The sequence below is a fragment of the Cyphomyrmex costatus genome, unplaced genomic scaffold (assembly GCF_001594065.2).
Source record: "Cyphomyrmex costatus isolate MS0001 unplaced genomic scaffold, Ccosl1.0 scaffold14, whole genome shotgun sequence".
Lineage (NCBI taxonomy): Eukaryota > Metazoa > Arthropoda > Insecta > Hymenoptera > Formicidae > Cyphomyrmex > Cyphomyrmex costatus.
In genome coordinates, this window is record NW_017275390.1 from 925,663 (window position 1) to 941,555 (window position 15,893).

General features: G+C 28.7%; 2 protein-coding genes across 3 annotated transcripts; both read left to right on the forward strand.

The window, feature by feature from the left end:
* Nucleotides 1-70: 70 nt before the first annotated feature.
* On the forward strand, nucleotides 71-7,853 carry LOC108782957 (probable ATP-dependent RNA helicase spindle-E). Its single transcript, XM_018551357.1, has 13 exons — nucleotides 71-98; nucleotides 290-449; nucleotides 643-946; nucleotides 1,780-2,237; nucleotides 2,412-2,772; nucleotides 3,012-3,175; nucleotides 3,856-4,501; nucleotides 4,621-4,958; nucleotides 5,236-5,448; nucleotides 5,654-6,334; nucleotides 6,440-6,892; nucleotides 7,099-7,430; nucleotides 7,505-7,853. The coding sequence occupies exons 2-13, from the start codon at nucleotides 345-347 to the stop codon at nucleotides 7,659-7,661; spliced, it is 4,212 nt and encodes a 1,403-aa protein (XP_018406859.1). The 5' UTR covers nucleotides 71-98; nucleotides 290-344; the 3' UTR covers nucleotides 7,662-7,853.
* A 719-nt stretch (nucleotides 7,854-8,572) lies between these two features.
* On the forward strand, nucleotides 8,573-15,613 carry ValRS-m (Valyl-tRNA synthetase, mitochondrial). 2 transcript variants are annotated; one of them, XM_018551399.1, is made up of 16 exons: nucleotides 8,573-8,690; nucleotides 8,981-9,209; nucleotides 10,397-10,643; nucleotides 10,784-11,012; nucleotides 11,134-11,313; nucleotides 11,563-11,687; nucleotides 11,753-12,027; nucleotides 12,162-12,432; nucleotides 12,519-12,641; nucleotides 12,883-12,990; nucleotides 13,188-13,347; nucleotides 13,421-13,701; nucleotides 13,967-14,173; nucleotides 14,304-14,415; nucleotides 14,508-14,728; nucleotides 15,492-15,613. In XM_018551399.1, exons 1-16 carry the CDS (start codon nucleotides 8,573-8,575, stop codon nucleotides 15,558-15,560), a joined length of 2,955 nt encoding a protein of 984 aa, XP_018406901.1. In that variant the 3' UTR covers nucleotides 15,561-15,613. The 2 variants fall into 2 exon arrangements, with proteins under 2 accessions (XP_018406901.1, XP_018406900.1); XM_018551398.1 differs by lacking the exon at nucleotides 8,573-8,690 and having other exon boundaries at nucleotides 9,139-9,209; nucleotides 10,364-10,643.
* Nucleotides 15,614-15,893: the final 280 nt, after the last annotated feature.

The window sequence follows — 15,893 nt, forward strand, 5'->3', positions numbered from 1 at the left end:
TAATCAATGAAATTCAGCGAGAGAGAGAAAAGAGAACATTTGCTTATCGAATAAAGAATAACGACTCTCTCTTTGAGCAATATTATAATTCTGCACAGGTAATTTAATACACAAAATTGGAATCCCACGAGGCGTATTTGCCGCGTATCGCGTAACTGCTTAACCAATCAGAAGTTACTGTGTTGTGATTTCGCGTTTCACTGATTACTGATTGGTTACGCGATACGCGACAAAAAAAATACACCTTATGGGACTCAATTGTTAAACGATATTGATTGTTTGCAGATAGATATTATCAAATTGTTGATTATTATTAACTCTGTATAAAATCAACTTTTGAAACTATGGATTCCTCAATTGAGAAGGACAATAATTTGACATTTATTCAATCCATGGAAGAAACTTATGTGAAAGATTACACAGAAGTAGAAGCTGAAGATTACTTCAGGGTAAAAAGATTATTTATCACATAGATAATTTTGTATAGCCAATTTGTATTTAAAATTATATATATTTTATTCATATATATGTGTATATAAATATAAATTAAGGTATTCAAAAAGATGTTTATCCTGAAAAAATACAAGAATTGTTATTTGTTATGTATATATCTTATATGTATATCATATATTTTCATTTTAGTACATGGACAGGACAGATAAAAATAGAAAGAAATCTACTGCAAATACAACAGAAGAATTAGAAGATAATCTGCAAAATCTTTATGTAGAAGATCTAGCTAAAGTCTATCGAGAATGCAGTTTTACTTACAACCCAAAATCTAATGATCTATCTATTCTATCCATAAAGGATAAGATACTCTCAATAATTGAGACAAATTCAGTAGTCATTATTCAAGGACCAACTGGCTGTGGAAAGACCACTCAGATTCCACAATTTATTCTCGATGTTAATATTAAGAAGAGACTTAATTGCAATATTATAGGTTTATTTTTTATCAATTTTTACTTTTTATACAATCAATATATTATAATAAATAATTATAGCATATACAATATGTATTATAGGTTGTATGAAAAGTTTATTTCAAATTTTCTTTAATTTAAAATAATATGAATGTAAAGTGTTCCTAAGAACAGGCAAATGGGAGTCAACTCGGTTGGTATTGAGTTATAATCCGTTTATTTAGGTAAATAGTTGACTCCCATTTGCCTGTTCTTAGGAATACTTTACATTCGTTTTTTTAAAGAAGAGAGTCTGTAAGAAGATTATATTTTATTGATTTTAAAATAATATATTGTACATTTAAAAAATTAATGATTATACCATTCAATGGAGCACAGTTTTAACTTTAAGAATCTGGTTTTTTAGTTGTACGATGATTTTTAACAAAGTTAAATAATTAAAATCAAAATGTTCCTTTGCTTAACTCACAAATAACTCAAGAACATAAAATTGTAGTAATATTTTTAAAACACAATTTTGTAGAGAAAGCTTCAACCTTTTATAGGTAGTCAAACATTTTCGAAAATTTTTATTAGGAATGTGAAAGACTCATAAAGTAAAAAGAAAATTTTTTTATCGTTTTTAGCTCATAGTTTTTATATGTAAAAATTAGTGCAAACTCTCATAAATTCAAAAAATAGTAACCTTTTGAAAGTAGAGACTTCAAACTTTAAAATCCTTTTTTAAATTCAAATTTTATTAATTTTTTTATGAAGATATAATACAATTTTGAGCTAAAAAATAAAAATAAACTTTTCGAACAACCTAGTATACAAAAATTATTTTAAAAATTACAAAATTATGTTAATATAGTGACTCAACCAAGACGAATTGCTGCTATAAGTATCGCCAAAAGAGTGAGTCAAGAAGGAAATTGGCGTCTTGGTAGCCTTGTAGGCTACCAGGTGGGTATGCAAAAGGAAATCTCAAATGAAACCCGTTTAACTTACTGCACCACTGACATTCTCCTTCAACATTTGATTTACAATAAACACATGTTGGATTATACTCACATTATATTAGATGAAATTCACGAACGTGATCAAAATTTGGATTTTCTTCTACTAGTTGTTAAACGATTGTTGCAAGCAAATTCTGGACAAGTCAAGGTTATTCTCATGTCAGCAACAATTAATGTAATAAAATTTGCGAAATATTTTTCTACAATAGTAGAAAATGAATTGATCCCGGCACCAATTATCAAGATTCCTGAGAAGAAAAATTTTGAAGTGTGTACATATTATTTGGATGAGATAAAAAATCTAGGAATCGTGAGTACAGATTATAAAAAATACAATTTATGATCTTTATGTATTGAACAATATATTATTTTAGTGTTAACTTAAAATTATATTAATATTATAAATCTCACATAAATTTTTATATAATATAATAAAAATACATAACGTATAATTATATAATAAAATTGTATTTTATATATATAGATACCAGAAGTATCTGCCATGGAACCAAAGGTCACTGCAGAGATGCTCCATTTTTGTTCACTTATTATCAACGCTCTAGATCAAATTGATATAAATGATAACGAACGAAATTCAAATTTACCTCAGAGACATACCGTTCTTGTATTTTTACCAGGAATTTATGAAATTGAGGAATTATATAATTACTTGTCGTCAACTTATCATAAAAATAAATTATGGGATCTAACAATTTTGCATTCATTGGTTTCTGATGATCACGAACAGCATCGTGTTTTTGAAAAGCCACCGGAAGGTTACAGACGCATCATACTTTCTACAAATATTGCTGAAAGCAGTATTACCGTGCCAGATGTAAAATATGGTAAAACTATATATTTTTATGAATTTGTTATTATAATTCTTAATAAAACCGTTTAATTGGAAGGAGAAAGAAAGGGAGGGAGGGAGAGAGAGAGAGAGATTATATATATATAAATATTAAAATTAAAATAATTTAAGATAAATAAATAATAAACTAATACGAATGAACATTATTATTTTATAGTTATTAATTATTGATAAAACGAAAAGAAATAATTAATTTATATATATAATTTACAGTGATAGATTTTTGCCTTGTAAAACTATTGGCATTTGATCCCGAGACTCATTATCAAAATTTGCAACTATGTTGGGCGAGTAAAACAAATTGTATACAACGAGCTGGTCGCACGGGACGTGTAATGGATGGCAGAGTGTATAGATTAGTACCAAAAGCATTTTACGTAAGTAACATTGTGCAGGATGTTCCACAATTTTTGGCAAAGCACTCTTGTATGTATAAACTAAACTAAATCAAAAAGTCCTTTACCATTTTGCATTATCCGCATTAGTTTACGAGTTATTTATTTTTGAAAATAGCCAAATTCTAGAACTTAACTGAATAGATATATCGCTATTACAAGGCCTTACAACCATTACAACTGCTTGGTACTAAAGTCCGCAGGGAAAGAGGACAAGCAATAGCTATGTTCTAACTTTCAATAGAAGACAAATAAAACTATAAAGGACTCTTTATGTAAAAATAATTAAACTATGATTAAAGGGGCAAAATAATAGTCAAATTTAAATAAATAATACGAGTTCAAATATAAGAAGAATATTTCTTAAGTATTCTATATTCACATATTTGTTAAAGCCTAATTAATTACATGTTTATGGTCGTAACTAGTTCATTATTTATTTGAACTTGACTCTTATTTTGCCCCTTTTATCATTGTTTAATATTTAATAAATAATATAAAGGATTTTATTATAATTTTATTACGTTTTATTATATAGTACTTTTTTTAAAGATCTACATAAGTAATATATAAATACGCGTGTATAATTTTTCAGAGTCCATGTATTATTACATTTTTTTTGCGTGTAATACTTATTAATCGTTTTCTCATAAAATTTACAGAATTGTTTGGATGAATACAGTATACCAGAAATACTTCGCGCTCCGCTCGCTAATGTCGTCCTCCGAGCCAAAATCCTTGATATCGATGAGCCACGTATTCTTCTTTCACATTCCCTTGATCCACCTACTTTGTCTAATTTGGCAAATACAATTTTGAGCTTAAAAGAAATCGGGGCCTTAGTAGACGAAGGCGATTCTTTTCAAATGTTTGATGGAAATTTAACCGATCTTGGTAGAATAATGGCGATTCTTCCACTCGACATTCGAATTTCGAAATTGATTATGTTGGGCCATATTTTCGGAGTGTTGAGAGACGCTATTATTCTGGGTGCCAGCATGGCTGTTAAGGATATCTTCTCTTTGGAGCAATGCCATCCCAGTGTTTCTTCTTATACGACTCGAAAAAAATGGGCCTATGGTTCTAATAGTGACTCTATTGCTACATTAAATGTTTACAAAATGTGGCAAAATGAAAAAGCGAATCGTCGATTAAATTCTTATCAAATGGAGAAACAATGGGCTCAGAGAAATGGATTCCAGATAAAAGCTTTGCGTGAATTAGATGCTCTGGTAAATGAAATCACCATAAGATTACTGAAGTTCGGAATTAAAGAGAGTATAGGAGTAAATAAAGTCATCTGGTCAGGTACATTTTTAATTATTTAATATTTAATTTTGTTTAATGATTTATTAAATTATTTGATTTTTTACTTATTTTTTTACTTTCAAAATTATTTTTAATTATACTTTACCATTTATTTCTAGATGCAGATCGTGATTTCGTGCTTCAAGTTGCTATTGTTGGAGCTTTTTATCCTAATTATTTTATCAAACGTTTACAAAATCGAGAAATTTATAAAGAAAATATTACAATGACCTTGGGTTCTTTGGATCCTATGAAAACAGTTTATTTAAGAGGTTGGCCAATAAAACAGCCTGGATACTTGTATGCCAAAAGATTGCAGAAGATTTTTGCCAAACATCAAGGGATTCTAGAAAAGCAAATAGAAGTATCTTTTGATGGACAACGTGTTTATGTGCATTTTCACAACAAGGAAATTGTTGACGATAGTCTTCAAAATATATCAGAGTTTGTTTATCAGGTAATTATTAATTTATTATTTGCATTATATAAATAACGTGAACGAAAATTTATATGTGCGCGTGTTTTGCGTATGTGTTTGTGAAAGCAAATATATTAATGGAATGATATCTATGATATCTAATGATATCTAAATTTTACACACTCACACGAAGAATATATACAATAATTATAAAGAAAATATAATGTAAATATTTTGAAATATTAATTATAAAACAAGATAATGTAATACTATATTATAAACGTAATACTATATTAGTAACATATTTATTTATCAGGCTATCATGATGAGACAGTGCAATGTTCCAATCGAAATAAAATTATTGAGCTTAAAAGAGGCAAATGAAAGGGCGAGATGTTATAATTTCTATAAATTTGAGCGGAGTGTTTTTTTTAACAAAAATTTGAAGAAGGTAGAGAATAATGTTCCTAAAATCAGACCAAATTTGCCAGGTCTTGATGTAACATTTACACCTCTGCTTATACAAACTGTAAGATTTTTTTTTATAAATTAATAAAAAGAGAGTGATATTCATATATTATATATAAAGATATATTTATAATAATATATATTAAATCATTACATACTTACTGTTTACTATAATTATTATAATGGATTGATTGTCTAATTATTAATATATTAAAAATCTTTTTTTGTTTATATTTCTTTTAAATCATATGGGTTTTTTTTTTTAGATTATTAGCCCTGGATCTTTCTGGGCAACTGTTGATGATGATGTTACTCGTAATGAATTACGAGTTATAAAAGAAATTCTTAATAAACGCCCCTTAAAAAAATTTCTCTCTATCCGAAAAATCTCAACCATAATTGCTGCTCCTATAGAAAAAAACGGTTCTTTGGCTTACCATCGTGCCATAATCAAGGAATATATTTCAGAAATCGGAGAATTGATCGATGTTTTCTTTATCGATTATGGGCTTTCCTCGAGAATACGATTTAGTGATCTAAGAGAAATTAATAATACTACAATTTTAGCAATTCCACCCTTAGCATTTCGTTGCAATTTGGCTTTTTTGCGACCTTCGAATCAACACAATTATCATGGTCAATGGTCAGAAAGATCAAAAAATTATTTTATGACACAAATTAAGAAGAATAATAAGACATATGGAAAAATTTATTCGATCGTTGATAGCGTTATTAATTTAGAATTGATCGTTGTTAATAAGAAAGAGGAAGAATTAAATATTAATGAAGCTTTAATTGAAAAAGGATATGCTATAAAGAGAGAGGAAAACTGTATGTCACAGCATAATCATGAATTAAGAGCAAACATTAGTAACATTATTGCAATGTCGGTAGAAGAGAAACAGTTTTACGAAGAGGAACAATATGACAAACATGAATTAATGGAAGTAAGTAGATTAGTTGAATTTTATATAAAAATTTAATTATAGTAACTCTATTGATATAAATTAACATCACATGGATAAACAATTAATTTTAATCAATGATACTAGTACCCTACACCACCTAAAGAAGAAGATTGTCACTTCTGCATAAAACTCCAAGGTCCAATTTCTCCCTTAGAAATGGAATTGGTGCAGTTGACGTCAGGTGGAAGATTGAAAAAAATAAATGTAGATATGAAATCCGTCAATTCTGTCCTTTTGGATGATGATCTTAATCAATCAAGACGTCTTTTAGTTGCCCAGAGCACCACTCAGTCGAATAAAAATTGTCTAACACTGAGAAATACAACTTTCTTGCCAAATATTCCTGGACTCGCGGCACTGCTCATACTGAGTTTTGCACCGCGTATGGAATTGAGATGTAATTCTCGCAGGACTTATTATACAGGGGCTTTATGTGGTTTGGGTCCGAAAGATAAATTCACTGATCGGTCTATATTTCCTGATCATGATATAGAAATTCAATTTGACGTAGAAATCACGATAGATGATGTAAAAGAGGTATATCATTTCTATAAACAATAATCTGATAATTCACAATATTTATTGTGTAATTGCCTGTATAATTGTTAGATTGTTCATTTTCAACTATTGATATCTCATATTTTTCATTAATTTTATAGACAGATTATAATTATGACCTTTTTCAGTTATTATATTTTCAGTTACAATAGCAAAATGATAATATTGATAATAAATTTTCACAGATAAATAAATTACGCCATTGGATGAATACTGCAATGCAACTAAATGATTCCAATGATGAGGATATCATACTTTATCAAAACAAAATCAAACGCATTTTGCTTGAACTAAGAGAGAAACAAAGACGGTTACGAAATCCAGAAGATGGCGAGGTTGATGATCTTAGCGATAAGTGGAATCGCTATAACGGACTACATTTTATGCCATCTGTTCGAGAAAATGTGAGAAAAGGCAATATATATCCATTACATGAGGCGTTAGAATTACGTGAAACAAATGAACAAATGGAAGAAATGCTGGAGAATCTATCACAATTACAAAGTCTTGCCTATGAGTACGTAGATATTTGTATTTTTATATAATTTTTTTAGAATTATATCTTATATATTTTCTCTCTTTTTTTATCAGAGATGCAAGTGTAGTAGGAAACGTGGCTGCTTTTTGTAAATTATGTGAAATGAAAACGGTTGGCCTATTGCAGCTACGCACTCATCTTTATTCGGAGCAACATGTGGAGAAAGAGACATTGTTGCGTCGTCAACTACATTGGGAGATTACAATATAATCTTTCTAATTTGGAATTTTTCATCAATCTCTTATCTCAAAACACAGGAAAACGTTCCTGCGCATTATTTTTTTACTTATCTCATTCTATATGAATTATTAACAATTAATTAATTATACAACGAATGTAAATGAAAACAGAATTCTGATTTAGAGACATTGTCCCAGGATATAAAAGAATATTCATTAAGTAGAAACGATCTATTAATATTTGAAGAGAGTATTTTATGTTTACATATAATAATAATTAGGGACACATGCACGCGTACAAGACAATCTATAATATGAATATATAAAAAGTTTATTTTTGTACACTGTCTTTAATTTACATAGATAACATTTAGTTTTGTTATTTTTTGTATCTTTTAAGAGAGCTTATTTACACATTAAGATATCTCTCGTTTCTGTTATCATATATTAGTCTCACTTTATGTATGATTTCTATATTTTATTTTTTCCTTTTGACTAATTATGTAAAATTAGTAAATGTATATTTTTAAAAAGTCAAAAAACATGAAATATATCAATAATGTACTATATGTGATTATTAAACATGTATTACTGACGTACATTTTTTAATTTTTTTCAAGACCTTGAGTACTCAGCTAAGAACTCTCACGTGACTTTAAACGACGAATAGTAACAGCGCCTCGATGAGGATATAATAGAACTAGAACGAACGGGAGTCGGTAATAGGAGGTCCCTTACATCTTTATCATTACAGATACAAGATTTGAGGTTAAATTATACTAGATTCTCTCGCGTAGGATTAGAGATTGTGAAGAAACATATTACACGAAAAGCAAAATTCTATTTTATGCATAATAGCTAATCGACTAAATAAAAAAATACAGCATTCGTGTTTTCTATAATTGCATTTGAATTCCTATAAATAGAGTTTAACTAATAATAATGAAACATACATTGTTCGATCATCCCTTTCTGTACGTAAATTTTTGCTGTCGAAGGTTACGTTATTGCACTTCTACTGCAACTGCAACTGAATTATGCAATCATAAAAGACTAGCAGGTATTTTTGCATTATCTTATATTTTTCTTACATAGATTCGTATATATTACAATTTGCCTTCCAATAAGTGACACGGTATAATACAGTGATCATCTCATCTTTGTTTAATATTGGCGAACAAGGATGTCATGATACACTGTGTCACACCATATCATCTGTGTCGCTTGTTGGAAGGCATCCACAGTCTACGAGCAGTTAAATTAACTAAAAATTATTAATTGAAAATTAATAAGAACAAAAGAGATATGAAATATGCTTCTTACGGTATTATTCTAAAATTTACATTATAGATTTTCCTGCAACTTTTAAGTCGAAAAATGTGGAAAAAGGCTGGTATGATACCTGGCAATGTAATAAATACTTTGCTTTATCCAGGACAAGGAGGACAAGCAATAGTACTCAAGAAGAAGATAAAACCAAAGAATGCTTTAGTATGGTCTTACCACCACCTAATATTACAGGAATATTACATCTAGGTCATGCACTTACTGTTACAATCCAAGATATTCTAGCAAGATGGTTAGCAAGAGTACACTAAATAATAGAATATAATAATATAATAGCGCATATATACATGCATAATAATATATATGGATAACAATATGAGATATATACATATATATATATATATATATATATATACACACAATTTATACATAACAGTTTAGAGTATCTATAATATAATAATATATTTACTTTATAATTAAAATTTTTATTACCAAATTTGTTATTACATGGAATATAGTAAATAGTGTATACACACACACACATGATATCTGGAAAATCGAGGTCAATACTTCAGGAAGTGATTTGGGAGTTAAACAGGAGGAAGAAAGCTATATAAACGTAAGAAATAAGTCTTTTCTGAGTTATAATCACTTATGTTAAACAAATTAAAATTTATTTTTTATAATTACAATTATAATTTATTTTACAATGTTTCAACATAAATAACTACATGTTTTATTAAAATTTTTTTACTTTTTAATTTTTAATATGTAATTTGTAGATAAATATGGTTATTGCATTATTTTTAAATAAACATAAACAGGTTAAGACAAAGAATAATCCATGGATTTGAAAAAATAAGGAGGGATCCAACTGTTCTTCAAAGTGTTCGGAATTTCTTTGAAGAATAGAAGAATAAGGGCCTTCATTCATGCTGAAGGTGGTTATTTTGAACATTTTATTTAATCTGTTAAATTTCATTATATTTAACCTGTTTATGTTTATCTAAAAATAATGCAGTAACTATATTTATAAATACCAGAAAATTAAAAAATAAAAAGTTAAAAAAAATTTTAAAATAAAACATGTAATCATTTATGTTGAAACACTGTGAAATAAATTATGATTGTTATTATGAAAAATAAATTTCAATTTTTTAACGTAAAAGTAGTTATAACTCGAAAATGACTTATTTCTGGACTTATTACATAGCTTTTCTTCCTCCTTTTTGGCTCCCGAATTACTTCCCGATGTATTGATCTCGATTTTCCAGACACCTTGTATAATAGATGTTTGAATAATAGATATTTATTATATAAAAAGGAATGTAATAAAAATTCACATTTACATACATATTGGAACTATTTGATATTATTAGCATATTAAATGCAGTTTTTATTGCGCTATATTTAATTACTATAGGTAAATTTACCATTATATTATAGATTTTTCTCTACTGCTCACACACGTACACACAGGCACAGAATGAAGGGTCATCCAGTATTGTGGATACCAGGTCTGGACCATGCAGGAATTGCAACACAGGCAATAGTGGAACGTACTTTGCAAAATACACGCAACATTACACGATATGACATGGACCGTGCTGAGTTTACACAATTGATCTGGCAATGGAAGGCAGATAAGGCTGCAGTTATCAAACAGCAGTTAAAAGCTCTCGGTGCTTCACTTGATTGGGACAGAGAATACTTTACCATTGATAAAGTAATACTTTTATGTTGCTATTTATATATTAATATCTATTATTACAATTATACAGGGTGTCCCAATAACAGTTATTGAAACACTCTGTATTTGTTCTATACTTGTTATAATATTATTGAATTTTTATTTGTGCTCTCTAGAATCACAGCGCAGCAGTGACGGAAACGTTTGTACGACTAAATGAGAGAAATCTGTTATACAGAGCCAGAGATCTTGTGAATTGGTCACCAGCGCTACGCAGCACAATCTCAGATATCGAAGTCGAGGATTTTATTGTGAATGGCAAGACGCGGCTTCAATTACCAGGTTACAATAGCAAGATCACTGTCGGCCAGTTGATCAAGTTGGCTTATCCAATCAAAGATTCAAGTAAATATAAAATATATTTGTACTTATAGAGACAAAAATAAAGGTTTTTTTTTTAAATCTGCTTTTTCCAATTTTAGCTTTTTAGCAGACTTGTGTAAATTTTATTTCTTTTATTTCACAGATGAAGAATTAATAGTTGCAACGACTAGACCTGAAACAATTTTTGGAGATGTAGCGATTGCTGTACATCCAAACGACGATAGGTATTCGCGATATATTGGGCAGTACGTTTTACATCCAACAAGAGAGACTTTTATACCCATCATAGCTGATTATTCGGTCAAGAGAGAATTTGGCACTGGTAAAAATTTATAACAATTAAACTCTAATAAATTAGAATATATAAATTTATATACATTAAATACAGAAAAATAAAAATAAAGTACATTTTCAAAAATTGTTTTTTAAATATATATATTTTGTCTATTTTATAATTAATTTTATATTTATGTATTATATATTTATTTTTTACTTTTATTGGCTTATTATATTTTATTTATTTGTTTTTTTAATTGATTATTAAATATTAATTTTACTATTTGTTTTAAAGGTGCTATGAAAATTACACCGGCTCACGATCGTTTAGATTATAACATTGCCAAAAGACATGACTTGCCAGTTATTAATGTTATTGATGAAGGTGGCAATATGACAGATGTGTGCAAGGAATTTAAGGTATGATTCCGTACATAAGATTTACTCATTTTTTATTATTAATAATAAATAATAAATTATTGTAGGGAGTGCCGAGATTCATCACACGGAAAAGATTAATAGACCAACTGTCTGTACGAGGTTTGGTGAAAGGTGTGGAAGATAATCATCGGATGACAATACCACTATGTTCGCGCACACATGATGTAATTGAGTATTTGCCAAAGGAACAGTGGTTCTTGCGCTGTACGACAATGGCCAAGCGGGCACACGAAGCCGTAGCAAATGGTGAACTGAAAATCCATCCAAGTAAAGACGGCATTTACGAACAAATGTGGTACAATTGGCTCGAAAATGCTAGGTAAAATTATTATGTTTAAATATTGAACAAATGGATAAACACTATTAAATAGATGAATAAATAAAGGAATGAATAAAAATAATTAAACAAAAAAAATGCAATAAATTATTTTTTAAAAAGCGTATTTATTTTAGGGACTGGTGTGTTTCGAGACAGTTATGGTGGGGTCATCGTATTCCGGCATATTACATAATTCATGGTGACGGTAAAGATAACGATGATGATGTATTCTCTGATAGCAATAGTACCACTTCGTGGATAATTGCTCGATCTGAAGAAGAAGCGCGTTCTCGTATACAAGAGAAATATGGAAACACAGTGGATTTACGTCAGGACCCAGATGTCCTCGACACATGGTTTTCTTCGACAATTATACCGTTTGCTACACTTGGCTGGCCGGGAAAAGTTAATCTTTAATATTCTTCTCTATATACACATTTTATTATATATAATTTTGTAAATATTGTTTTGTATATCGCAAAAATGTATAGACGGAGGATATGGCAAGATATTATCCGCTAACGCTGATGGAAACAGGCCATGATATTCTCATGTTTTGGGTGGCGAGAATGGTGATGCTAAGTCTGGAACTGACGCAGCGTTTGCCATTTAAAGTATGATTACACACACATATATATATATATATATATATATAATAAATTATTTATATCTGCTCTTTATCAGTATTTTATCAAAATCTTAATACAATTCTTGTAGAAAAAATATATGTATATTTTTTTGTAATTAATCCGATCTCTTTACATTGAAGTGTGCTACTATAAAATAATATTAAAAGGAGCAATCTCTTTTTATAGTATGCTTAAATTGGTAATTATAAATTATATATGTGTATAGGAAGTTTTACTTCATGGCGTCTTGTGTGATGGCAATGGCAAGAAAATGTCAAAGAGCTCTGGCAATGTCATTTCGCCAGACAACATTATCAACGGTTGTACCTTTGAAGTGAGTATTTTTCGAAATTTGCATCAATTATATATTTATTTCAGTATATTGTATATTATATAATATATAAGAAATACTTATAATCTCTGTAATAAAAATTATATATCAACGAACTGAAATTGCTTTTTTTTTTTTATTGATGTGTGTTGTAATTCTATTATTTAATAATTGATCTTAGACACACAATTATAATGTAGGAATTGAACGAGCAAGCAAGACGTAGTCACGCGGCAGGTATTCTTAGTGCTGAAGAATTGAAGCGAACGCTGCGTGTTAATACAAAAACGTATTCCATGGGAATACCAGATTGCGGTGCCGATGCTTTGAGACTATCATTATGTGCACGCAATATTAAGAGTAAGTGAATCAAAAATCTCAAGAAAAAGAGAATTTCATCTCTTTTCCTTATATAGATACTTTTCTTTTATAGATCATACTATTAGTTTTGATGTGGATGATTGTCGGACAAGCAAATATTTTTGCAATAAGATCTGGCAGGCAAGCAAATACGTATTATTAATGACAAAGGAGGATCAACAACAATACGAAAATGAAGAAAAGGAAAGTCTGAATGATTTAGATCGATGGATTCTCAGTCGATTATCATGGATGGTAGAAACTGTAAATGATGCGTTTACAGAACGAAATTTCCATGAAGCGATAACCGCAATTCGCCAATTTCTGTATTATGAATTTTGCGATTTCTACGTGGTATGTTATAAATATATGCTGCATGAATTTTAATATTATTGAATATGTTATAATAACAATAATTTAAAATTTTTATAAATTTTCTGAATTTTGTAAGAATGTTAAGAAAGAATTTTCAGATTTTAATTATAAGATCAATTAATTATATATATTATTATATAAATTATATAATAATCACACACACAATCTTATTAATCTTAATTTACTTAAATTATCTATTAAAAATAATTCATTATTTTAATTAAATGTTTTCCTTTAAATACAGGAAGGTACAAAATTTGGGTTCAGAAGCGGTAATTCGGCTGGACATTCCAATACTCTTTCGAAATGCTTGGAAGTATCATTACGCATTCTCGCACCTGTGACACCCTACTTGTCGGACGATTTGTACGCAAAACTTGCTAAGAAGGGACTACCAGGATTTCTGTCAGTTGCCTCATTGCTTGAGACTTCCTATCCCATGCCATATGAAGTAAATGAAAAAAATAGTCTTTATGTTATCAATCTTATTGCTATAATTTTTTTCTCATTCTTTTTTTCTAAACACTATTATACATGTTGAATACTTTATTTTTTTCTATTCCTCACTTCTTTAATTTTAGTTTAAGCATCTGAGAGATATCAGATTGGAGGAAAGGATGCATGAACTTATGGATGTAACAAATGCGATCAGAAGCTGCATGGCAAACGTGAGCAAGAAATCAAATCCAGAAGGTAAATATTGTCGATAATTAGCCAAGTTGATGTGCTAATTAAATAATTTAAATATGTAGGATAAATTTTAATAAAAATTTGTATTTGCACAGTGAATATTCTGGTTAACAATGTGTGTGATTATAATTTTTATCGAGAAAATGTGAATCTTGTCAAAGGAGCGAGCAAAATCTGGAATGTGCCTGTTCATTTAACAGAATCAACAAATAATGACAATTTTAACAGGATGATGACAAAAGATAATAATAGCGATGGTACTTGTACCGTTCAATATACGCATACAAACGATTGCTCATTTCTTATTACAGCTATAGTAAGTGGAAAAATGCGATGCTCAATTACATATGCTAATATAAATCATTTAAATATTGCACTCACACACACACGCACGCACATATATATATATATATATAAACACACACACAAAATAATGATCGCTAAATATTTCATGTGCTGATAGAGCGGACTAAATTGTGTTAAAAAGTCTTGTACCATTTTGCAATTCTTACAATAGTTAACAACATATTAATTACCAAAAATTACCGAATATTGATTTTCAATAATTTTTTTTACTCAAGTATTATCAACATTTATTTTACAGAAAAACAGCGTAATAAAAACGAGTACAGAAAAACGAGTAATAAAAAATCTTTATTTTCTTCTTATAGAATTCTGAGAATTTTTTCAGAATTTTTTAGTACAAAATTTTCTCATATTGATAAAAATAGTTGCCAATAGGAAAATGCAATACTAAAAAGTTAATACAAAATTTTTGAAAAAACTTTTAGAGATCCATAAGAAGAAAATAAACTATTTTTGTTTTTTTACTATTTTTGTGTAATATTGATAATATTTGAGTAAAAAATTATTGGAAACCAATATTCGGCGATTTTTGGTAATTAATATTTTGATAACTATTGCGAAAATTGTAAAATGGTAGAAGACTTTTTGACTTAGTTTAGTCCGCTCTATCCGCACACGAAATAGTTGGCAGTTTTATTCTGAGACATCCTGTATATCACTAATTACAATTATGTTTTGCGTATAAAGTGTTTCATGTATATTTCATTTTTAAGGATACATCGGTGTTGGAACAAGTTAGGAAAAACATAACAAAGAAAAATAAACCAGAAAGTACGTGCTAAAAAGAAAAATGTTAAATATGCGTGCAACATCATAATTTTCACTTGTTTATGCCCTGTGGACATGAATGTCACATGTATAGTATAAGTAAATAATGTAACTAATTATTAAAGTTATAAATAAAAAAATTGTTCCCTTATTTCTGATTATATATGTAATTTTTTTAAAAGCAAAAGCGTTCTTATACGAACCTACATATATTTAATCCAACTTTGTGAAATCAATATTCAGTGCTTTCCCTTTCTTTTATAAATCTTCTTTCTCTTTAAATGTTGAAATACAGATTAAAATATTTAATAAAATAAAAATGTATCGCTAAATGAAATAATGAATTA

Excerpts from the sequence above, each read along its gene's own strand:
- LOC108782957 (XM_018551357.1), top strand. The coding sequence starts at position 345 with ATGGATTCCTCAATTGAGAAGGACAATAATTTGACATTTATTCAATCC. Across the intron at positions 947-1,779 it reads ACTTAATTGCAATATTATAG|TGACTCAACCAAGACGAATT; the intron begins GTTTATTTTTTA and ends ATGTTAATATAG. Across the intron at positions 2,773-3,011 it reads CGTGCCAGATGTAAAATATG|TGATAGATTTTTGCCTTGTA; the intron begins GTAAAACTATAT and ends TATAATTTACAG.
- ValRS-m (XM_018551399.1), top strand. The coding sequence starts at position 8,573 with ATGAAACATACATTGTTCGATCATCCCTTTCTGTACGTAAATTTTTGC. Across the intron at positions 9,210-10,396 it reads CAAGATATTCTAGCAAGATG|GCACAGAATGAAGGGTCATC; the intron begins GTTAGCAAGAGT and ends ACGTACACACAG. Across the intron at positions 11,013-11,133 it reads TTATCCAATCAAAGATTCAA|ATGAAGAATTAATAGTTGCA; the intron begins GTAAATATAAAA and ends TTTATTTCACAG.